General features: G+C 44.2%; 1 protein-coding gene across 5 annotated transcripts in view; it reads left to right on the top strand.

Moving 5' to 3' along the window:
- The window catches only part of LOC147114853 (nucleolar protein 4-like), a 924,917-nt gene that overhangs the window by 247,607 nt on the left and 652,100 nt on the right, over positions 1 to 25,210 (top strand). For all 5 annotated transcript variants that reach the window (XM_085992860.1, XM_085992856.1, XM_085992857.1 and 2 more), the window contains exons 3-4: positions 3,971 to 4,082; positions 21,459 to 21,571. In XM_085992860.1, the coding sequence (XP_085848986.1) occupies positions 3,971 to 4,082; positions 21,459 to 21,571 (225 nt within the window). The remainder of the gene's footprint in view (positions 1 to 3,970; positions 4,083 to 21,458; positions 21,572 to 25,210) is intronic.

Genomic DNA, 25,210 nt, shown 5'->3' with positions numbered 1-25,210 from the left:
AAGCCCTGTAATAATTTTGAATGCTTCAATGAGATCCCCTCTCATTCTACTGAATTCAAGAGAATACAGGCCTAGTTTACTCAATCTCTTATACGACAGTCCCGCCATCCCAGGAATCGATCTCGTGAACATTGCACTCCCTCTATGGCAAGTATATCCTTCCTTGGGTAAGGAGACCAAACTTGTACACAGTACTCCAGGTGTGGTCTCACCAAGGCCCTATATAATTGGAGTAAGACTTCTTTACTCCTGTACGCAAATCCTCTTGTAATGAAGGCCAGCATACCATTTGCCTTCCTAATGGCTTGCTGCACCTGCACATTCACTTTCAGTGACTCATTACAAGGACACGCAGGTCCCTTTGAACATCTGCATTCCCCAATCTTTCACCATTTAGGAAATACTCTGCCTTTCTGTTTTTTTTTCTACCAAAGTGGATAACTTCACATTTATCCACATTATAATCCATCTGCCATGTTCTCGCCCACTCACTGAGCTTGTCGAGATCCCCTTGAAGCCTCTTCACATCCTCTTCGCAACTGACACTGCCACCTAGCTTTGTATCATCAGCAAATTTGGAAATGTTACATTTAGTCCCCTCATCCAAATCATTGATATAGATTGTGAATAGCTGGGGCCCAAGCACCGATCCTTACAGTACCCCATTAGTCAAAGCCTGCTATCCTGAAAAAGACCCATTTATCCCTACTCTTTGTTTTCTGTCTGTTAATCAATTCTCAATCCATGCTAGTATATTACCCCCAATTCCATGTGCCCTAATTTTGTTCAACCTCTTGTGTGGGACCTTATCGAAGGCCTTCTGAAAATCCAGATACACCACATCTACCAGTTCCCCTTTGTCTACTCCACTAGTTACATCCTCAAAGAACTCCAATAGGTTTGTCAAACAGGATTTCCCTTTCATAAATCCATGTTGACTCTGCCCAATCTTACTATTAGTTTGTAAGTGCCCAGTTATTGCATCCTTTATAATAGATTCCAGCATTTTCCCAACTACTGATGTGAAGCTAACAGATCTGTAGTTCCCCATTTTCTCTCCCCCTCCTTTTATTAAATAGCGGGGTTACATTTGCTATCCTCCAATCTAAAGTACTTTAACATAATGTGATTGGGAGGAGACTGGAAATGATAGATATGCTTAGTATTTTACATTGTTCAAAGGTGTGGCTGGCTTGCTTTGCCTGATCTGACATCATTAAACAATTTCCTGCATCTTCCATTGCCCCAAGGCAGGTCTCCTCCAGGCCTACATCACTTTCTGCCAAAGAGGGTATCACTCCTGCTAAAGATGGCATCTTTCCCATGTGTTATTTCTTCGAACAGCACTTCTACTGCACCATCTGAGAATCTGGGGGGCTTTCTAACCTCCTGCAGAACTGCCAGACATTCTTCGTTGTCTGAATTTTCTTTTCTTGACCAGAAACATTGAGATGGTGCTTGCCTCCTTAAGCAGCTGCAGGCTTTTAAATATATAGTAGCATGCTGTTTTGTGTCCCCGTCTAATATAGTGAAGGAGCTTTTTTTTCCCGTTACAAACTCAAAATCAGGGATGGGGCAATTTCTGCTGCCTCATTTCTGATTAATGTAACACACACTAACCAGCAGTAAGGTTCTACCATTGCGAGGGAGCACCCTGGAAAATGACATACCAGACACAGGCCAGGTAAGCTGGATTGTATCCAAGCACCACTTTGGAAAAATTCCCAAAAGATAATTAACTAGATAGTAAAGCCTAGATTTTTCTTGCCTGTCCCGCTCAATTTTTGGGGGGTATTGTGGCGGCCAAGTGAGAAAAATCAATCAAAGGCCCACCCTGCCAGAAATATGCCAGGTTTGTGCCATGCACACTTTACAATGGATGGGACCAGCAATGGGGAAAATGCATGCCTCAAATAGGCAGGCACCTCATTTAATATTCATTTGGGGCATGTTGGTGCACAACATTTTCCATTCTGTCAGCCAGGGTTGCTAGGTGATGGTGAGTATCCTGGAGGCCATGGAAAGGATACAATAATTTAGAGGTAAGTGCATTGTAAATTATTTATTTTCCTTTTTCCCCAGCACTAGTACTTGTACCAATGGAAATCACACTATATGCTGTGTCTGTAAGCGGATGACCAATGGAGGGATGCCATGCCAGTTAGGGTGAACTAGAGATACCATGGTCCCAATATTGACGGGAAGGGTGTGAGTGAGCATGGTAGCGTGGGAAAAACCCGACAAGGCCGGAGACACACAAGTCTAGCACTGGTGGTTTGAAGGGGGGCTGGGGGGGGGGGGGGCGCGGGAAATATGAGGCCATCACGGGAGGGAGGGTGTCGATGGGAAGAGAGAGGTTGCTATCTGCAGCAGGGAGGTCGAAGGCGTCCTTGAGGGGCCAGGGGGAGTGCTCCTGCTCCTCCTGGTGCACAAGGAGTGCTGTAAAAAGGCACTTCCCACCTTGAGCTTGCAGGTTCCGCCTCCCTCTTTTATATACTGGGTTTCCCAAGTCCTGGCAACCAGCACAGCAACTGTTGAATTTAAATCAGGCTCACAATTGCACTGTGGGAGCCTGATTTGCATATATTGCTGAAGTGATCTGCCTCTCGATGGCGGGATGCTCGTATGAAATCTGTTGCTGTAAAAATGGTGGCAGGCACATATACGGGTTCGGAACGCAATCCCCATTTACATTTTTTTGACCACCTCTCGCCCATCGGGGGTGTGGGGGCTTAATATCAAGGCCCATGTGTCTGTTGATAGCTACACACCCACATCTGCAGACTGAGGTGAAAATGTCTCACTTTGGCAAACTCTTCCCTAAGGAAGTTGGGAGGACAGGTGAACTGATGGTTAATCAGACATACATATCTTATTGATGCCATCATTTTAGATGCTTCCTTGAGAATGTCATTGTTTCAGTGGTGCAGCATAAATGAAGGCTTGCCAGTGTGATTAGCAGCCAGCGTTGCCTAATTGTCTGCACCTGCCACTTCTACAGACCCTGGCACACCTACTTGGCATCGGTGTCTGGATCAGAGGGGCAGATGCAGAGCTATGTCCTATCCTTCTGCAGTCACCATGCAGCGTAGTAATGGCACATGCAGTGACCGTAATGGTCAGCTGTGGTCTGCAACAAGGCTGTATCAACTTGCAGGATGGTGCAATGCTGATCTGAGGATGGTACCTTGGAATTGCACATAACTCATATAACAACACCTTGACTTCAGCAGCCATCAAACAGGAGGTCTGGTGCTTTTCTGCCAATTGCAGACTCATGTTTGTGTCTTGTTTTCTTTCCCTTAATTTTTACCAATCTCTTTGTCCTCTGCCAATTCACCCTTAGAAATGGTTGGTAATGTGTTGAACCTTCTGAGGCTCTTCAAAGGTTTTCTGCTTACATTTTCAGCACCCACTTATTAACTTTTGTTTTTGTTGCATATTGTTTCTATTGATCCATTCAATTAGATCTTCATATTAAAGGTGTAATATGTACATTTTAAAATTCTAAATGGAAAGCCTCTTCACTCACTTTACAAATGATCAACAGATCGAAGCGATTCAGAAAGCACTGAAGTCTAGATGTAAAAAATAGTAATGGAGCACAAGTTACCATTGATACTGCATTATTTGTAAGCTTTTAAAAAGAACTTGGTGTCTTCTTGACATCGACCAGACCTGTGTAAAGATGGAAATGGAACCTTTCCCAAAATTGTTTTTCCCCCCTGATTATGAAGGAAATCTAGTGTCTGTATGGATAGGAAGATTTTTATATACCTTTGTTAACAAATGTGCTTTGTTTTACCTTTTTATGTAATAAAGTAATGGTAGAAACATACCTGCTTAGCAGAAGTTCATTTCTAGTGAGCTCCTGTTTTAGAATATAAACTTTGAATTGCATTTGGATGATTGAGGATGATAATCTGCCTTCCCAACATATTTTTCTATTACATTTTGTGATTAACTTTAGATTTCAGAGACCTATGCCTTTTTACCACGAGAAGCGGTGACCAGATTTCTAATGAGCTGCTCCGAATGTCAGAAGAGAATGCATTTGAATCCAGATGGTGCAGATCATAAAGGTAATAATTTTTTGGTATTTGATTCAAAATGGATTAACCTTAAAAATGGAAGGATGACTTTTAATTTAAAAACCGCTTCATTGAAACACTTTGGGTCCAGGTTAATCCAGAAAAGCACATTCATTTCTGCTAATCAGATTTTCTTAGTCTGGATGTTGCTTTGTGCTTTTGGTAAAAGTAGATAATTAATTCAAAAATTCAGAAATGGACTGTGCTTCATGTTGAAAACTAGTCATTTTACAGTCGTACAAACCCAGTAGAATAGTTAAAAGTTAACAAATTGTTAAAGAAAGTAATAGTAAAGCACTTGAGCATACCAGTGAAACTTCATGTTCTTTTAAAATCTTTGTTAGTAGTGATATAAAAAAAAATACCAACGGAATAATTAAAACATAAAAACACCCTATTATGTCTGGAGTAAATGAGCATGGTGCTACTTTTCTTTGCAAACATCAACATTAAGGATTTAATTTTTCTTCTCTTTTCCCCCCCCCCCCCCCGCCGCCCCCATCACATCTGCAAAGGTGGGTTTAGTCTGCATATACACATGGCCAGAAATTGGTGAACGGGGCTTGCCGCGCGTGCAAGCCCCGTATATGCACTTACCCCGCGCTACTGCCGATCAGCTCCAGGGACGCCTGGACTTGGTGTTTGAAAAAGAAGAATCCCGGGCAGCGTATAATGTCACGCCGCCCAGGAGTGCAGCCAGCGCGAAGCCAGGAGCGTGCAGTGCAAGTGAGACACGCCCCTTGAGGTCTCAGTTTCACTGGACACGCCCCCAATGTTTCTGTCAAGCTGCTAAGCATTTTTACATGCAAAGCAGCAGTTTAAATAGGTTTTTGGAAGTTTTTTGAAGATTTTGGTAACTTTTATAAACTTTTTAAAATGTTTACATTATTTTGCGTAATCTGAAGTAGCTTTAAAGAGAATTAAAGCAATTTAAAGACTTTTAAAAGCCCTAAAAGAATGTTTTTAATTCCATTTATTTATTTAGCAATGTCGTCGTCATACGTGTCTTCACACTGTTCCCTTTGGGGAACTGTATGAAGTGGTGGAAGGATTTATGGCCATGATTAACGCTCATTCCGTGACCGTAACCATCTTTGAACCAGCCATTAGGGCGGTTAGTCCTATGGCGGGAGGGTTTTACGGGCTCCCACAAGCTATACAAGGAGTGGGGGCCACCCACACCCACGGACGCAAATATCCCACTGGATGTCAACCCAGAATTTAGAGCCGGAGCTCCGACTCCACTTGCCGGGACTGTCTGGAGCGGGATTCGAAACCCTACCCTGATCTGGCCCAGCGGCGGGGATCCTACCGCTATGACAAAGGCCCAATCCGATTAGCAACGTGAAATGGCAGCATAGGGCTCCAGTCACGGGGAGGGAAAAGGCGCAGGAAACGTATGGGTGTCACCTTTTGTGCGGAGTGGGCCTTTTGCGTAGCAGTAAGCATCCCCGCCGCTGGGCCAGAAGGAGTAGGGTTTTGAACCCCACTCCAGACAGTCCCGGCAAGTGGAGTCGGAGCTCCAACTTTAAATTCTGGGTGGACATCCAGTGGGATACTCGCGTCCGTGGGTGTTGGTGGCCCCCCCCCCCCCCTCAGATGGGTTGTGGGAGCCCGTAAAACCCTCCCGCCATAGGACTAACCACCCTAATGGCTGGTTCAAAGATGGTTACGGTCACGGAATGAGCGTTAATCACGGCCATAAATCCTTCCACCACTTCATACAGTTCCCCAAAGGGAACAGTGTGAGGATACGTACGATGATGACCTCTTGCACAATGCACCTCCTTGGACCCTCAGTCGCAGATGCGAGGGGGCAAGTCGTGCAATTGTTAAATTTTTCATTTTATTGACATGTAAAATGTTGGCCCAGTAATTCCCTTCCAAATGCGCGAGTACGGTCGGGGTACTTACGCATCTGGCCGGATGAAATGCCGGTTTTCAGCATGCACAGTGCATGTGGGGAAAACCGGCATTTCCTGTCCTCTGAACGAAGGGGTTCAGAGGCAGAACGCGTGCGACTGCACAGGCAGCGCGTGCGCAGTATAATTCGCCGCTTTCATTAATGCTTTCAGTGAGGTCAAGTCATTACAACTTACACATGAAAAAAGCATGGGTACAGTTGCTCCAGAGGCTGCGGAGGAAGATATTTATTATCGAGGAGCTTCTGAAAGTATGTATGTCTGTATATATTCCTTTGCGTGTTATGTATATATTCCTTTACTTATGTGTATGAATGTATTATTTAATTATGACTTTCAGAGAAAGTAACTTATTGGAAAATCATAATTAAAAACATACATTCATACACATTAGTAAAGGAATATAAAACATACATACATATACATAAAGGAATATATGTGGACATACATACATAACTCATTCTCACATTCCATTCACACAGCCACAATTGCTCCTTCTACCTACCGTTCTGAAAACCCTTTTTAAAAAAAAAAAAAAAAAAAAATTTTAACTTTAAAACTTACTTAAAATTTCTTAAAATAACTTCCCTCCCTTTCCCAAACAAAAATATTGCATTTCAGAAGCTCCACGATAAAATATATCTTCCTCCGCAGCCAATGAACAACTTTACACTTGCTTTTTTCAAGTGTAACTTCTAAGGACTTACCCTCACTGAATCCATCATTGAAATCCACAAAGTTCACTGCGCAAGCGCTGCCTGTGCAGTCGCACGCGCTGTGAATAGACCTCGGGTCTGGAAATGCCGGCGTTCCCCGCATGCGCTGTTCCTGCTGAACGCCGGCATTTCCAACGGCCAAATGCGTGAGTACCCCGACCGTACTCACGCTTCTGGCCGCGAATTTCTGGCCCATGGTGTTGCTTTAATGCTCTAATAACCTGGGAGTGGGTGCATTCACCTTTAGTAGGTATTTTCAATATTGCTCATGCAAGGACTAGATGTGTATAACTTCCTTTTAAGGTAATAATAAACCGTACTTCCTCACACACACATAGGATACTGGTAGGATTCCTGAGGGAGAAAACAAATTACTTGTTAACATTGTCTCTAAGAAATTTGTGCCATGGCACTACCTTCTCAGCCTGGTGATCTCTCCCGGTTTGCTGCAGATAAGGCTTCATGCCAAGTCCTAGCCTTGTTTGTTTTTCTCCTGTCATTTACAGGAATATTGACTGTGACCACCAGAGTTCACTGTCATTTATTTCCCCCCATAAATGAATATAGCTTGATAGTAAAATCTAGGAATGTTCTGTAATCTTTTTGCAGACATTTTCTGTACCTTGGAATCAGCCCGCTTAAGTTTGCCTTTGGTCAGCAAGTTTTAAAATTAGTATGGATCCATGTGATTGGTGCATATGGCAACTGCTTACACTGTTTCCTGATATTCAATTTTCAACAAAAAAGGCTGGAAGCAACTGCTTGTTTGCTGATGGGTTATCCTGAAGATGAGCTTATTTCCTCCCAAGTGCAAAGAAATTTCAGGTTCAGGTTCTGCCAAGAAGTGCACTTTCTAATTCTAGGGATATGCATGGAGCATGCTGAGGAGCGCACTGGGAAATATTTACTGTCTTAGCAGCTTTTGTGTTGATTTGGATAGCTGGGAAAATGTGGAGCTCACAAAACTTCCTCCATCATTATTCACTAGCCTGCTCAACTGGAGTTCTGCAGTTGGGCCAGTGCTACCCATCTTCATGCCATCCTATGAAGGCTTCAAGCAATCTGGCAAGCTTTGGTGCTCTTTAAAGTGTGCATCTGCAACAGCCTGTTGAGATTGAAGGCAGACAACATAATGGTAAATACATAAAGAAGTCCCAGTTACCCTGCCTTAGTTCCATGCATTTCTAGCTCGTGTATCATTGTAACCTAATTGATCTCCCTGCTGAACACCTCACTGGAGTATAGAATGAAGTGGTGAATGTCCTCAGCAGGTACAAAGTTCAGTCGATTTGATACTGCCTTTCCTTGTGTCCCTGTGAAAATTAAATTTTACGGCTGATGGTTCAAAAACAGGCCTGAATATAATCCTTATGCCATGTAAAGCCAAGGAGTTAGACTGAGTGCAGTGGGATACAAGCTTGTCATAACTTAAGCTGTAGGTATATCCAACATGGATCCTGTGCTCCCAGCAAGGAGTGCAGGTCAGAGAATTGAGTCTATAATATTGTAACTCAGTCTCCAGCCTATGCACTCTTCAAGCATAGCTTTGTCACTGGGACCATGGGATTGTGAAAATGCCCCCATTTTTAGCACTCCTATATTGCAGGAAGAAAAAAACCTAAGAGCAATTTTGTAGCAGTAATTATATTAGATCGGGTGGAAAGTCTGAGACATTCATGGAAAGGGAAGCCCAGAGCAGGGAAGGCCCAAAGATTCCTTGTGGAACCAGGAAGAGCACTTCTGCTCCCTTGGCCTACAAGGAAACCTTTCAAAAATTTACAACATCTCTTAGCTGGGCCGCTACTGGCCATGGATCCAATGCATGGCAGCTTTCCCTGTCTTCTCCCGATACCCAGGAGTAAATGTTGCTGGCGAGAGTGCTATGCAGTGGTAAGGATGCAGCCTGATCTTAATCCCCTGTGCGCCCTGTTCTTGTTGGGGGGTGGGGTGCTTAAAATCAGCGTTTATGACATAATCAGGTGGTTCAGGACCACAGCTGTTTCAGTGCTGCTGTGTTCCATGCTACTCTGAACAGTTAAGTCTTTGGAGTCTCATCCATCACTTGCTCTTCCTCCTCCTCTTCCTCATGTCCCATAGCAAGAAGTTTAGGATTAAGATCTGTTAGATCATTTAGCTTCAAGCCCTGCCAGCACTGCAGCACATACACCATCATTCGTTCTCTTCCTGCCAAGAATCAGCCGGAGGCGTCCACCCATGAGGCATTAGACAGTGAGCCTGAAGGAAGCATGTAGGGTGATATACAAATAATCATAAAGGAGATGAGGTGGCAGACACTGTAGACAGTAAGATCAAGAGACATTGGCCCTCGGATGAAGAACTTTGGAACCCAGATCTCGCTCGCCCTACTTTTAAAAGAAGAATGTTTGCAGAGCATCACATGTATGTACAGACACTGGAGATGATCTTTCAGAATGTACGGTACATGGCGGGGTAATTTGAGTATCCACTAATAGCATCAAAGGCACCATGATTGATTCACAGCACTGCCATTCACCCTGATACAAGTGGCAGTTTCAAGCCGATCTGTAGCAGAGATCTCCACCAAAGAGGTCCTATAAGACATGGCTTCCACCATGGATACTGTGATTGCTGACAGAGGCCTGGGCTACCAGATTGGAAAAGACTATTTCTTCTGGCTTCAAAGGGTTACAGACAACCATTTCTCAGAGTTTGAACAATCTGGTTGGTAGCATTGTCTGGTTTCTTGCAGATCAGTGGCCATGCAGAGACAGTCTCCAGATCATGTGATATGGAGGAATGTGCTCACATCATAAAATCATACAGCAGAGAAGGAGGCCATTCAGCCCATCATACTTGTACCAGTTCTTTTAAAGAGCTGTCCAATTAGTTCCACCCCCTTGCTCTTTCCCCATAGCCCTGCAGTTTTTTCTCTTTTCATGTACATATCCAACTTCCTTATTTTTAAAAAAATTTCTCCTAATCTCCTCTCTGATTCTTCTTCCAGTTATCTGAAATCTGTGTTCTCTGGTTACCGATCCTCTTGCCAGTAGCAACAGTTTCTCCTTATTAACTATTAAAACCCTTCATAATTTTGAATACCTCTATTAATTCGCCCTTAACCATCCCAGCTTCTCTGGTCTCTCCACATAACTGAAGCTCCTCATCCCTGGTGTCATTCTAGTCAATCTCCTCTGTACACTCTCCAAGACCTTGACGTCCTTCCTAAAGTGTGGCGCCCAGAATTGGTCACTAATACTCCGCTGAGGCCGAACCAGTGATTTGTAAAGGTTTAGCATAACTTCCTTGCTTTTGTACTCTGCCTCTATTTATAAAGCCAAGGATCCTGAATGCTTTTTAACAGCCTTATTATCTTGTCCTGCCACCTTCAAATTTGTGCAATGAACCCCCAGGTCTCTCTGCTCCTGCATCCCATTTAAATTGTACCATTTAGTTGATATTGCCTACCTTGATTCTTCCTTTCACAATGCATCACTTCACACTTTTCTGCATTAAATTTCATCTGCCGTGTGTCTGCCTAAATCACCAGTCTGTCTAAAATCTCCTGAAGTCTGCTACTATCCTCCTCAATGGTTACGGCATTTCCAAGTTTCGTGTCATCTGCAAACTTTGAAATTATGCCCTTTTAACCCAGCAGTGGACCTAATACCGACCCCTGGGGGGACACCACTGTATACTTCCCTCCAGTTTGAAAACCAGCTGTTCACCACTACTCTCTGCTTTCTGTCTCGGCCAATTTCATATCCACGCTGCCACTACCTCTTTAATCCCATGGGATTCTCTCTCGGGATAGCAGCACATGCTTGCACTCTTGCTAGCCTGCATATTGGTTGAAAAAAGACATGGCCAGGTTGTTTATATTGCAGCACAAAAGGTGCAGCCTGCAGCAGGTCCACCTCAACACCTGGCTGCCATGACACGAGGGCCACCTCAGTCTCGAGGCTCACCTGAATATGCAATAATCAGCCACCTCACACACTCCTGACACTCCGGTAGCATGAGGATGAGTGGTAGATTATGTTTAAAAGTTCATTCATCGTACACTGGCACCAAGGGGAAGTACAGTGGTAAGAAAAAGTAGACATGTGTACACAGTTTGAGTTGTAAAATTATGGTAGTATTAAAGTTATTGTGCATTTGAATATTGGTTTTTGGCTTGGATGAAATGGAATGAATGGGAATTGTGGGAGTTGATGTGCATAGAGAAGGTTTCTAGCTGCTGGCATATTTGTGACGGGCAGAAGCATGAAGTAGGACGGCTTGTGCAGTGGATACATGTAGTCAAAAGCAGGTCTCCTGTATCATATTTATATAAATGACCTCTTGCAGTCAGCAATGGATTATATCCAACACCCTCATCTGCCTGATCCCACTGCTGCCCTTGGGTACCTTCCTCCACTGGCCCATCATGAGGAGACCAGTTTATAAGGCAACGTTCTGTAGGATGCAGCACACCATCACTACCCTCAAGTCCCTATACCCAAACTGATCCTCAAATGGATCCAGGCACTGAAGCGTGCCTTTTAAAATTCCAATTGTGATGATTCTGGTAGCAGAATCGACTTTTGTTATGTAGACCTGTTATACTTGGCACCAGGCCATCTCAGATGGTTATGGAAAAAGCTAACAGCCATATTTATTGTGTCTAAAGCTTAACAAGAAAGCAGATTTGAATTACTTGGTGAAATTGTAGTGAGTGCGGTGTCAGTTTTGCAGGTTGTCCATGGGTAAGGTGATGCAGTGCCTTGCTTGAGCAAACAATACATCTGACTTGCCTGATGCACCTATTTACAGGCGATTGAGTAATGTAACTGATGACCCCAAATACATAGGATTACATAGGATATACGGGACAGAAACAGGCCATTCGGCCCAACCAGTCCATGCCGGCGTTTATGCTCCACTCCTGCCTCCTCCCGTCTTTCCTCATCTAAATTTATCAGCATAACCCTCTATTTCCTTTTCCCTCATATACTTGTCTAGCCTCCCCTTAAATGCATCCGTACTATTCGCTTCAACCACTCCCTGTAGTAGCGAGTTCCACATTCTCACCACTGTCTGGGTAAAGAAGTTTCTTCTGAATTCCCTATTGGATTTCTTGGTGACTATCTTATATTGATGGCCTCTAGTTATGCTTTTCCCCAAAAGTGGAAACATTTTTCCTGTATCCACACTATCAAAATTTTTCATAATTTTAAAGACCTCTATTAGGTCACCCCTCAGCCTTTTTTCAAGAGCAAAGAGTCTCCAGTGCCTCTCTATCCTTTTTATAATATGGTGACCAGACCTGTACACAGTAGTCCAAGTGTGGTCTAACCAAGGTTCGGTACAGGTTTAGCATAACTTCCCTACTTTTCAACTCTATCCCTCTAGAAATCAACCCTAGTGCTTGGTTTTCTTTTTTTATGGCCTTGCTAACCTGTGTCGCAACTTTTAGTGATTTGTGTATTTGTACTCCTAGATCCCTTTGTTCCTCCACCCCACCTAGACTCGCACCCTCCAGGTGATGTGACCTCCCTATTCTTCCTACCAAAATGTAATACCTCACATTTATCTGTGTTGAACTTTATTTGCCAATTATATGCCCATTCTGCAAGTTTATTAATGTCCTCCTGTAACTTGTTGCAGTCCTCCTCAGTATTGACTATCCTGCCCAATTTGGTGTCATCCGCAAATTTAGAAATTGTGTTTTTGATTCCCAAGTCTAAATCGTTAATATAAATTGTGAACAGCAGTGGTCCCAGCACTGATTCTTGTGGAACATCACTACCCACCTTCTGCCACTGTGAATAGCTACCCATTGCTCCTACTCTCTGCTTTCTGTCCTGAAGCCAGCCAGCAATCCATTCTGCTACTTGTCCCCTGACTCTGCATTCTCTGACCTTGTTCATCAGTCTATTATAGGGTACAGCCTGGAATTGCCCCGTAGCATAAATATGCAGGGCTGTGATGACCCTCACAGCCACTGGCAGTGTGGTGCCTTTAGTAGATGTGGGTTGCAGGTCTGGTTATAATATGTGACATAATTCAATTGCTGACTTCTCTTGTTAAGTGCAACCTCCGCAGGCACTTTTCCTGGGTTAACTGGAGATAGGAGTGTTTTGCTGTATATATTCTGGAGGGGAGTTAGCAGTGGGTGGGTGCTATATGCCCCGCCATGGTGCTTGATCAATCTGGTCTCCCTCCATTTCTCCTCCTCTTCATTCTTGAAAGTAACATGGACAGAGGATATTTCCAGTGGATAGCCCACTGTGGCCTTTTTTAGAATGGAAAGCATAAGAACGTAATCCCCATGGACGAAGGTAGATGTTAAAGCAGTAGTCACAAATTTGCTGCTTGTTGAATTTAATTCTGTCTTTTTTGTTGCACTTTGCATAAAACATTTGTCCAACATTGCTAAGTTTAGTTACATCCTGCATTATTGAGATGGTAATAACAGAAAATAGGACATAATGACATCACCACATTGGTGCTTCTGATGCCTGATGACCCCAGAAAATAAAATGCACGTGTAAAATAGGCAGGGGATTGCTGTATTTTGTGCCCTCAACTCGCCCAATGCAATCCGAAAATTTGAGAATCGGTTGGTATGAATAGGAAAATCTACCTTTAAGTGTCCATCGATGATTATTTCGCATCGGATGAAGCTAATATCATCTTTGTATTGGAAGTGTAATTTTACTGAAAAATGAGGAAGACTATCCACAAGGAAGATAATATAATTTCTTCAGTGTCAGTTGTTTTTCGCTTGAATTGATGGTGTCTGCTCAGACAACGACGACGATCAGGAACTATTTTTTAAGAGCTGCTTTCTCTGTCTATTAGTTGTATGATGTAGATTCTGCTTCTAGTTGATGAGTTGTAGTCTAGCCACTTTGGCTGAAATTTTAGTTTGGAGACAGTTAGGGAGCCGTGTGGGGGGATGGGGGCAGGGGGGCTGGAAAGTGGCCAGGAAATCCGGAATAATGGGTTTCCCTTGGGCCCTGCCAAATTTAACAGCAGGATCTGATTAGCATTTCAGTAATGCTAACTCGATATTTAATCGCAAGACACACGAATTTTAATGAAAATTCAGCCCACCTTGCGATTCACCTAAGAAAACTCATGATTTTAAACTTTGTCTGCAATATTGTTGAAACGCTGAGCAAACTGGAATTATGTGCTCCGCCACACTGTGGAGGAGTCGAATTCGCTGGGCATGCTGGGAGGATGAGAATGGAACTACATCTAACAGTCTGGAGCCGTGCAAGTCCGGCTCGGAGGAACTGCATTTGCCACAATGCACTGCTTCACACCATTCACCTGTACACGCGCATGAATTGGCAGTCAGTGAGTGCGATCTGGTGAGTGTGAGACTTGGGTGGGGGAGGAGAGATGGTGGAGAGTAACAGGGAGATGGGGTACAGAGACGAATGGGAGAAAGATGGAGGTAGAGAGATTGGGGAAGAGTGACTGGAAGAGAGAGAGATGGAGGTACAGAGAAGAGGGGGGGAAAGATTGATGCAGAGAGAATGGGAGACAGATGGAGGTACAGAGAGAGGAATAGGAGAGAGGGATGGGGTACAGAGAGGAATGTGAGAAATGGAGAGAGAACGAGAGAGAGTGAGAGAGAGATGGAGACACGAAAGGAAGAGATTGACATGGCTGGGGGGAGAGGAGTGTGGGTGAGATTGGGGGAGGGAGAGAGACTGGGCAGGTAGAGAGAGGAGTAGGCACTGAAGGCAAGGGATCGTGAAATACAGGGAAAAGAGGAAGTGGCGGGGGGGGTGTGGGGGGGGGGGTGGCGGGGGTGGAGGGAAGACCGATTTTTGAAACCAAAAACAGAGGTAGTGGGAAAAAGACCGAGACGGGGAGAGCAATTGACGGAGAGGTGTGAGCGAGAGAGAATGTAAGGGGGGGGGGGCAGAAGAGAGAAACCAGAGGGGTTGGGGATTGAGACCAGAGGCAAGGGGGGGAGGGGGTGGAAAGAAGAGCAGAAGAAGGGAATGGACTGACAGATGGATGGGCGGGTGGGGGGGGGGGGTGGGGAACAGTGATGAGGAGGGTGTTCAAGTTTTTAGGCTGCACCAGATTGTTTTCTTGAGCCCAGTGACAAAAATCATTACTGTAGGTAGGCCCACATGGCCAGTTAACTGAAGTGACTTTATATGCCAATATCTTGTAATGTAGCATTGCCCAAGGTCAATCAGAACACTCTCTTGTTATTTAATTTGGTAATTGGATATGACCGCAGCGCTCCCATGTATTTGGATAATGGAAGAATAATTCAGTGGTTCTCAAACTGGGGTACGTGCAGACAGGCCAGTAAACCAGAGGGGAAGGGAAAAAAACCCTGAAACACTCAGCAGCAGTGCAGAGTAGGCGGGAGGTGGAGGGTTACACCTGAAACGGTGCCAGTGTTCCCAACAGGAGCCACCGAGCCTAATACCATTCCAGGAAGAGCAGGGAGGTGTTGTGCGGTGATGTATTAAAAAGACATGTTGCTGAACCTGTATAATTACCCTTCAGCTGAAGGGAAGATAAAAGTTTTCACATCACCAATCTCGTCAATGTTCACCGGGGGTGATTGCGACTCCTGTCTCCATGGGAAGGTATTTTTGATTTACCTTTGGTTGGCAGCTGCAGGGACTGCATTGCATGGTGTTTGTGTAGGGCACCAGGTGAAGGGTGGTGATAATGGGTAGGATTTTTAAAGTTTTCAGATGCAGTAATATCGTTTTTGTGACGTGTTACAGTTTAAATAAAGCCACTAATGAGGTATATAAACCAAAAAATAGCAACTCATGATTTCTTGCCGAATGTTATGATTTTTTAAGAGTTTGTCTCGTGATTTATGAGAGGGTGGAGTTGGCATTACTGGCATTTTGATTCTCTGCTGCCCGCAGCCAGCCAAATGAAGAAGCTGGCTGGCTGTGGGGCAGGTAGGCTTGTGGCACCGGAGTAGGGGTGGGGGGGTTGAAAAGCCGGATGGGGAAATTTGAGGCCTCGTGGGGTGGGGGGTGGCATTTGAGATCGGAAGGGTTGGGGGAGTGTCCAATCACGGGGGATTTGATGATACAGCAGGTAAGTGGAAAGGCACTTATCTCCTGGATCCAACAGTCCTCGCCATCCTTTAGCTGGCAGATTCCCTGAGGCCCGGGAAACCAGGCCAGCCAGAGTTAAATTTAAAATGGATCTTCCAAATGAGGCACGGAGCCTCATTTATAATATTTAAAATACCAACCCGTTGCCTGGGAGTGGGTTGGCTGCCCACCCCGTCTCGCCTCCGTTAAAAACGGAAGTGGGTGGGTTGGGGGTCGGGAATTCAGATTTTTAACTCTTTAACCTTCCACCCAACCCACATGGGGTTAAAATCCCCCCCCCCTTAGTGTCTGTTTGTCATAGTTATTGTTTCACAACCTCCTGCCACCCCCGAGTTTAGGTTCTGGCTTCCTACTGCCTGCACTAACAACAATAACTTGCATTTATATAGTGCCCAGGGGACAAAAAAGGTACGGTGTCTATTATCCATGAGGATAATGGACACCTAGCTGTGGAAGGTGCGATTGAGGGGGGTTACCAAAAGCTTGGTCAATGTGATGATTTTTAAGGGTCATAAAGATGGAGGAAGCTGAGTTCAAGGGGGGAATTCTAGAGAACAAGAGATGCTGAAGGCACAGCCACCAGTGGTGAAGCAAGATGTGGGAGGATGCGGAAGAAACTGGAACTACAGGAGTGTGGGGGAAGCATTGTGGACCTGGGAGAGGTTATTTAGACACAAAGGGTGATTTAAGAAAACTACTAGGCACTTGGTCAGTGTATTAAACAAGGCTTTAATCGACTGTTTCACAATATGGAAGTCTAGTTATCCTTCACTAGTTCCTGTTTACAAAATGTCCCTGAGCAAGCTGGGCCTGTGCCCGAGTATTTATACTCTCCCTGGACAACGCCACCAGCAGGCCACCTAGTATATTTCATAAGTCATTTCTACATGAATGGCACGATTTATGTCATTCTTCCCGCCTGAAAGATTGGAAGTCCGGCGGCTTCTTTCTACCGAATTAGTCGGACTAAGAATAGACGCAGTCATTTGGATTTCTGTCGGTGGCTGGAAGGCACGTCTCCTCGGACCGTGTTTTGGCCCCTGGGTCGCTTAGTTTGTACCAGTGGGCTGGCAGAGTCTGTGTCGCCTTGATCAACTTGAGGGGGACTGGGGAGATCGTGGCTCCGGGTGCGGGCCCCCGCAGGCGCAGAGCTGGCTTCACCCTGCCCAGTAGTCGGTGACTGACCAGTGTCCTGGCTTCGGGTGGCCATCCCGCGGGGAGCATTCTGTTCCCCAGGTTGATCCGGCGGAATAGCTGGCAGATCCCTTGACGTCCCGGGTAGGGCGTCATCCTCAGAGGAGCGCAGGGTATCAGCGTCATTGATATGGGTCCCACCCTCAATTGGGTCCGTGGGACCGGTTGGGCAGGGAGCCAGATCCCGGAGTGACACTGCGGATTCACGGCCATCAGGATACCACACGTATGCGAACGTGGGATTGACATCCGTCAGTTCCACTTTGTCGATGAGGGGACCACTCTTAGAGGATCGGACGAATCTTCGGAGCAGCACGGGGCCAGGAGCTGCCAACCATGATGGTAGGGATGTCCCATGAGTGGAGCGACGCTGGAACCCGAAGAATCGTTCGTGAGGGGTAGCGTTGGTGGATGTAGAAAGAAGAGACCTGATGGAATGCAATGCGTCAGGGAGCATAGTTTCCCACTGCTGCTCTGATAGGTTGTGTGACCTCAGTGCAAGACGAACAACGTTCCAAATGATAGCGTTATATCTCTCAACCTGTCCATTTCCAATAGGATGATACGGTGTCGTTCTACTTGTGGCGATTCCCCATTGGGAAAGATTACTTTTGAGTTCGCTTGACATGAAGGAGGGACCCTGATCAGAGTGGATGAAATTGGCCGTACCGCAAAGGGAAAAGACCTGATCGAGGCATTTGATCACTGTGGAAGTAAGCATATTGGGACAGGGCAAAGCAAAGGGAAAGCATGAATATTCATCCACCATAGTAAGCAAGTAGGTGTTTCGCATTGAGGAAGGCAGTGGCCCCTTAAAGTCAATGCTGAGTCGCTGCATAGGCTGTGTAGCGTGTATGAGAGAGCCATCCGATGGACGGAAGAATTGCGGTTTTAATTCCGCGCAAATTCTACAAGTGGAGCATGTTCTTCTCACGTCTTTCGTAGAAAATGGGAGATTTTTAGATCGCACAAAGTGGAACATACGGCTAACGCCAGGATGGCATAAGTCCGTATGAAGATCCGCAAGAGTCGAAGTTGACATGGAAGAGCAGAATGCACGCGTGAGGGTATCCGGGGCCACATTCTCTTTGCCGGGTCGATAATATATGGTGTAGCCAAAGGCAGCCAATTCCATCCTCCAGAGTTGTATTTTGTTATTCTTGATCTTAGTGCATTTCCGGTTATCCAGCATGAAGGCCACGGAGCGCTGATCGGTTATAAGCGTGGAATGGCGACGAGCGAGAAAATGACTCCATTTATGTACTGCTTCGATGATAGCCGTAGCCTCCTTCTCGACAGGAGGATAATGGAGCTCGCTACCCTGCAAAGTTCTGGACAGAAATGCAATGGGTCGACCACCTTGATTCAAGGTAGCAGAGATCGCCACATCTGATGCATCGCACTCGACCACGAAAGGGAGATTTTCATCGATGGAATGAAGCGTGGCTTTTTCCAGTTGTTGCTTGAGGAGGTCAAAAGCTGAAATAGCCGTTGCCTTCAACGGAAATGACTTTGCATGAAGCAGAGGCTGGATCTTGTCGGAAAAGTGGGGTATCCACTTCACATAATAGGCGAACGTGCCGAGGGCCCGACGAAGAGAGCCGAGATTCGTAGGAGGAGGGAGCTCCTGAAGTGGATGAAGTCGTTCCGGATCCAGTTTGATGACACCATTGCCCACCCAGTAGTCAAGGATGTTGACTGATGGTACTGATTTCACAGATTTGGACTCATTTAAGGTTAAGTTGCGATGATGGAGAACATCAAAACATTTCTGGAGGTTGGCATCATGCTCCTTCTGGTCATGACCAGCAATGGTGATATTATCCAGATATGGAAAAGTGTCCGTTAATTTCTCCTGTTTGACTAGGCTATCCATTGCCCGTTGGAAGACGGCCACCCCATTGGTGACCCCAAATGGAAGTCGACAAAACTGGTAAAGCCGACCATTGGTTGGTATGCGCTCTTTAAGTCAAAAGTTGAAAATACCTTGTAGTTGGCAAGGTTATTGACCATGTTATCGATGCGTGGTAGTGGGTAGGCATCCAGGTCGGTATACTGGTTAATAGTTTGCGAGTAATCGATGCAAAGACGTTTCTTGTGTTGCTTCAGAGGATTTTTAACAACGACGACTTGAGCCCACCAGGAAGATGAACATGGCTCAATGATACTGTCAGCTAGAAGGCGAGAGATCTCTGCCTCAATAAAGGATAGATCATCTTGGCTGAAACGTCGTGATTTAGTGACTATGGGTTACATCGGGCGGGGGGGGGGAAAGATTGGCAAACAAGGAGGGCTCGTCGAGCGAAGCCGCCGAAAGCACACAAAACGGTACTTTGGAAATAGTAAGCTCCGGCTTTGACCCTCCAAACTCGAAAGTGAGTCTTTTGTGTTGTTTCTGGAAATCCTGTCCCAGGAGCACATCATTGCATAGGTTTTTGAGCACCCTGAGCCAGATGGAAGAATAAGCGCGGCCATTGAGAATAAGGTCGACAAGACAAAAGCCGGAAGAGTTGGTGGTCAGTGTCGTCCGAGCCATTGCAATTTCCCTGTCCGAGAGGTAAATATGCAGTTTTAGCTTACTGACAGCCTGCTCGCTGATGAAGCTGTCAGAGCTGCATGAGTCGATTAGTGCACTCAAAATGTGTCCATTTACTGAAACCTTCGTGGCTGCATGGGACAGGCTTTGGGGAAAAACAGCTGTAGTGGGAGGAGGAGTAGTTTTACCCTTGACAGTTGTAACCTTAGTAGTGGCTCTTGGGGGAGGAGCAGTTTTATAGATCGCAGCTGCAAATCTAACAGGGGCCCTCGACTGGTATACCTTAGAAAAGTGACCTTTTTTGCTGCAATGACTGCAGGTTGCGTTACGAGCAGGACAGAATTTCCTATAGTGCAATGCACCTCCACAGAAGAAACACTTCCTTCCAGATTCCCAAGATGCCGCTAGGGCAGGGTTGTCATCAGTGAGGGCTTCTAGGGTAGGGTCGTCATCGGCTAGGATAGTCATCAGTGAGGGCTTTCGCCCGAGGCCCATTGGAGGATTTGCCAAAAGTGAAGGCAGCAGTCTGTTCACGCGGTAAAAGATAGGCATCTGTATTTTTTCTTTTGCTAAGTCCAGAGAACATGCCTGATCATAGGCAGCTTGTAACTTGAGGGTTTTACTCTCCAACAGACGCTGGCATATGAAAGGAGACACAATTCCATTAATAAAGGAATCACAAATTAACTCCTCCTGGTACTGCTCAGCTGAGATATCTTTGAGATTACAATCCTTGCTGAGCCTGTGAAGCTTTTGACGGAATTAGTCAAGTGATACCCCGGGTTGTTGTCGAGTTGTGGCCAGTAGATGCCGAGCAAAAATTTCGTTTGGGGCCTTAACATCTAGTTGCTGTAGTATTTGGATAGCGGAGTCATAGTCTACACAGTCTTCGATATGGTCAAACACATAAGTTAGAGACACTTGCCAATTATGTATCCTCTCATCAGGAACATTCTCGCCACACACCCTGAGGAAGCTGCTGAAGGTACAATACCAGTGTTTCCATAACTTAGCCATTGTAGGTGAATTCGGGTCCAGGTCAAGACTGGCGGGTTGGAGTAGTTTCTCCATGATGGATTGATTACTACCTCTGGATCCTTTCTACCATTTGAGTCATAGCCGTCTGTTCCCAAAACCACTCAGAGCATGGAGCAGCAAACAGTTGATTAAATTGACGTAAGAAAATTACTCGGCACTTGGTCAGAGTATTAAACAAGGCTTTAATCGACTGTTTCACAACATGGAAGTCTAGTTATCCTTCACTAGTTCCTGTTTACAAAATGTCCCTGAGCAAGCTGGGCCTGTGCCCGAGTATTTATACTCTCCCTGGACAGCGCCACCAGCAGGCCACCCAGTATATTTCATCAGTCATTTCTACATGAATGGCACGATTTACGTCAAAGGGTAAGGTTATGGTGGATTTTAAAGACCAGAATAAGAAGTATAAGTTTGAAGAATTAGGGGATTGGGAGCCAACGTAGGTCAGTGTGGACAGGGATGATGTGATGCAGGATAGGGTACGGACAGTAAGAGAGGCAAAAATAAAAGCACTTCTGCCCAATGAAATAGTGGGAAATGGAACTATTGGGCTTTTGACTTAAAGTTCTGTTTTTTTATTGAAAATCTTATTTTCTCTTCTGGTATGTCGGCTGTGGCTCAGTTGGTAGCATCCTCACCTGATTCAGAAGTTTGTGGGTTCAAATCTCTCTCTAGTAAAGCTCTTTGGGACATCTGGCGGTCATGAAAGCTGCTATATAAATTTCTAGTCTTTCTTCGTTTCTTTCTTTCTGTGGCCCCATGTCAACCTTTTCATTTATTGCAGTAGCCTCCATAGCCATTGTAACATTTTTAAAACATGCAACATGGATCCAATATGATATACATGTGAATTTATTTTTCCTCTTTTTTTCCCCCAGAAAATGAAAAACCAGCTTCTTTGGTGACCAGTATGATAGATTATAATATGCCTATTACAATGGCCTACATGAAGCACATGAAGCTACAGTTACTGAGCTCGCACCAAGATGAGGTATAGCACTTTTTAAAAGAACAAATATCTGAATTACAAAAAAAAGGTTATTTGTAACTATGTAGGGTTAAACTGAGTAAATACCATTTTTTAATTGAAATTATTAGAATTTCAAAATGCTTAATATTGGATAGAGTTTGATTTGAATTTTGCTCTGGTTATAACTGATTTAAAAACCTTGGCCTTAATTTAAACTGCTTAATGCCTTTGTTAAAATAGAGAACAAAGGGATTGTTCATAGTGTAAATTCAAGGCTATCGAGAATGCAATGTTTCTGCTTTTGTTTTAATTTCTTTCTAATGGCTGGTAAACAAAGTAGAAGCAATACATTCTGCCTAAAGATATATTATGGAGACCTGATTTCTGCTGGTGGTTTTACAATATTTAGAACATGAATAAACACCAAAAGAGTAACTGAGTAATAAAGTTGGTTATGCTGGTCTTTTCAAATAGTGCAAGAATGTTTGTGTATATTATTTATACCATAACTGACCATCTTCTGTTTTTGTTTCTGGTAAAAGTAAAATACAGTGTAACTTTGTGTAGAAGACTGACTAGTTCATATTGAACAGCGAAAGAGGCATTCTCTTTGTGAAAAGCACTTTGACATGCTTTGGATCATTATGTTGTCAATCTCTAAGTAGTTGGAGAAATGTTCGTCAAACACTTTTCATGAAGACCTTTTAAAAAATACTGTTGTTTGTGATATATTATCAATGTTGTTATGATCACTGCCAATTATAATGGGGAACTTTCTGACTTGTAGCCTGATGCGCCTTTTACTACCCCGTTCTTGTGAAGTACTTATCAAAATGGGGCAAAACAAATGCTGTTTGTTGAGACACAGAAAATAAGATTATCGCACAACAGTCAGTCGTACAAAATTTAGGAATTTTTAATGAGCCGTTCCCTCTTGCAACTGTCTCATTGCACTTCTGTAATCGGACCCTGTATCCCCTACAATTCAGACGCGGCAGCCTTTTGAATTTTTTTTGTCTCTGCAGAGCCTCGTACACTTTTTTAAGGACTTGCACAATTCTAGAACGCTAAGTGCCCCCTGCACTTTATTTCTCTCCAAGCCACTCCAGAAGACAGTATTATTATCGCATCATACTCCAATTTCAAATGAGGCTAATTAGATTTATTTACAGAACTTAAACAAATAGAAAACATACAGGATAGAACAATCTTATGTACAATGACAGTAGAAAAATGCCAAGTCTTTTAAGCATAAAATCTGCTGCACTGGCAGTCAATGTAGAGAATATTTTTACTCAACAGGCTATAACACACTATGTTTGCAATGATTTGAACACATAGGCTATTGGATAAATAAACTGTTTCAATTATTATTATAACTGGGATTAAAGAAATTGCAGGACCTTCACGGAGTAGGTGTCCTAAAGCTTTAGGAGGTTGATTTTAGAATACCAACCAGGATAATGGCTAGTCATAGAGGAACAGCGAAGCCTACATTTAGAATTAGTGTTGTGGAAGTAATGGTAGTAGCTGTACCCATGCATTAGGAATGAAAACTCCACTGTGGTTCACTTCTGATACTGTTATGGTGAAACACTGAAATATGGCCCTAAGCATAATACTTCACTGGTCTGAATGAAAATTAAGAACTCATTTTTTATATCTACTCTTCCTCACATGAAACTCCATGATTCTAACACAATTATCTTGAACAAGCCCTTACCAGTCCTTGATGAGCAATTTCTTTTGGACTAAGTTTTATTAAACGAAGCAAGACTTAGTAGTTGTAAAAATGAAAGAAAAAGTTAATCACCACTTTCTACCGTTATTGGTCTGCTGTTTACTACAATCTGCTTTCTTGTTAAACTTTAGATACAATAAATATGGCTGCTAGTCTTTTCCATAACCATCTGAGATGACCTGGTGCTAAGTATAATAGGCCTACATAACTTTTTCCATAATTTGTAAACTATTGAACAAGTATTAAGCACAGTGGAAATCTCCTTTCTGCCACTCCCCCAAAACATAGACAACCATACATAAGTATTCTTTATCTCTGATATGTTCTCTAAAATGGTTATGAATATTCATACTTTACATTTCTTATCTTTTAAAAGTATCATATCTGAAATAGTTTTTAGATCCATTACATGATCTGCATGTTGTTTTCCATTACTTTGAAAACAACTGGTCAGAGCATTTACACTTATTTTCAAAATAAAATGTGAAAGTGCAGCAATTGCTTCCTTGTTTTCTTTTACTAGAATACTTTAGGGTTTTTTTTTTGGCAAAAATCACTTCTGCCAGATTTCCATTGATTCAATACACTCCAACCGCTTCCAATGACATCAGTGCTGGAAGCTTTTGACCAGAACAGGTGAAAGCTCTTTTAAATAATAAAATTCTTTACTACTCTGAGTGTTTCCAAGTGCAGACTCCCAACATTGAATTCTGATTTCTGTTCCTATTAAAATGGGCCTTGCAGGTTGCTGTGTGCTGTTAAGAAGTCAGCATTTAAAGGAGCGATGCCAATTGTGCGCTACTGAATTTTGCACAATTCAAACAAGGTATCTTTTGCAGCATTTTTAGTATTAGCCCATTTACTTGAGCACTTTTTTCCTGACTGTAGAGTGTTGTCATTGCCATTTTCACGTAGTGCAATTTATATTGGCACTAAGGTTTCCCAAATGGGAATCCCATTATACTTGGGTTATTTGGAAGAAGAGGAGTTATGGAAACATAAATAGGAGCAGGAGCAGGGCATTCGGCCCTTTGAGCTTGCTCCGCCATTCAATGAGATCATGGCTGATCTTCTGCCTCAATTCCATTCACCGGCCTTATCGCCATATCCCTTGATGCCCTTACTAGTCAAAAATCTATCGACTTCTGTTTTGAATATACCTAATGACTGAGCCTCCAGAGCCCTCTGGGGTAGAGAATTCCAAAGATTCACCACCCTCTGTGTGAAGAAATTTCTTCTCATCTCAGTCCTGAATGGCCGACCCTTTATCCTGATGCTGTTGCCCCTGGTTCTAGACTCCCCAGCCAAGGGAAACATTCTCCCAGCATCCATCCTATCAAGCCCTGTAATAATTTTGAATGCTTCAATGAGATCCCCTCTCATTCTTCTGAATTCAAGAGGCCTAGTTTACTCAATCTCTTCTCATACGACAGTCCCGCCATCCCAGGAATCGATCTCGTGAACCTTCGTTGCACTCCCTCTATGGCAAGTATATCCTTCCTTGGGTAAAGAGACCAAAATTGTACACAGTACTCCAGGTGTGGTTCTCACCAAGGCCCTCACCAAGGTCAACAAGGGCAGACGTCGACGACGAAGTCCAACACCGCCTTCAGTGTGCCAGTGCAGCCTTCGGTCGCCTGAGGAAGAGTGTTTGAAGACCAGGACCTCAAACCCAGCACCAAGCTCATGGTCTACAGAGCAGCAGTGATACCCGCCCTGCTGTATGCCTCAGAGACATTGACCATGTACCGCAGGCACCTCAAAGCACTGGGGAGGTACCACCAATGCTGCCTCCGCAAGATCCTACAAATCCATTGGCAGGATAGGCGCACTAACATCCGTGTTCTTGCTCAGGCCAACATCCCCAGCATCGAAGCTTTGACCACGTTCGATCAGCTCCGATGGACGGGTCACATTAT

The sequence above is a fragment of the Somniosus microcephalus genome, chromosome 7 (assembly GCF_052327205.1).
Source record: "Somniosus microcephalus isolate GS21.2 chromosome 7, FLI_Smic_1.0, whole genome shotgun sequence".
Taxonomy (NCBI): domain Eukaryota; kingdom Metazoa; phylum Chordata; class Chondrichthyes; order Squaliformes; family Somniosidae; genus Somniosus; species Somniosus microcephalus.
The sequence above is the reverse complement of the archived record's forward strand: the minus strand, read 5'-3'. Positions and strand labels throughout refer to the sequence as shown.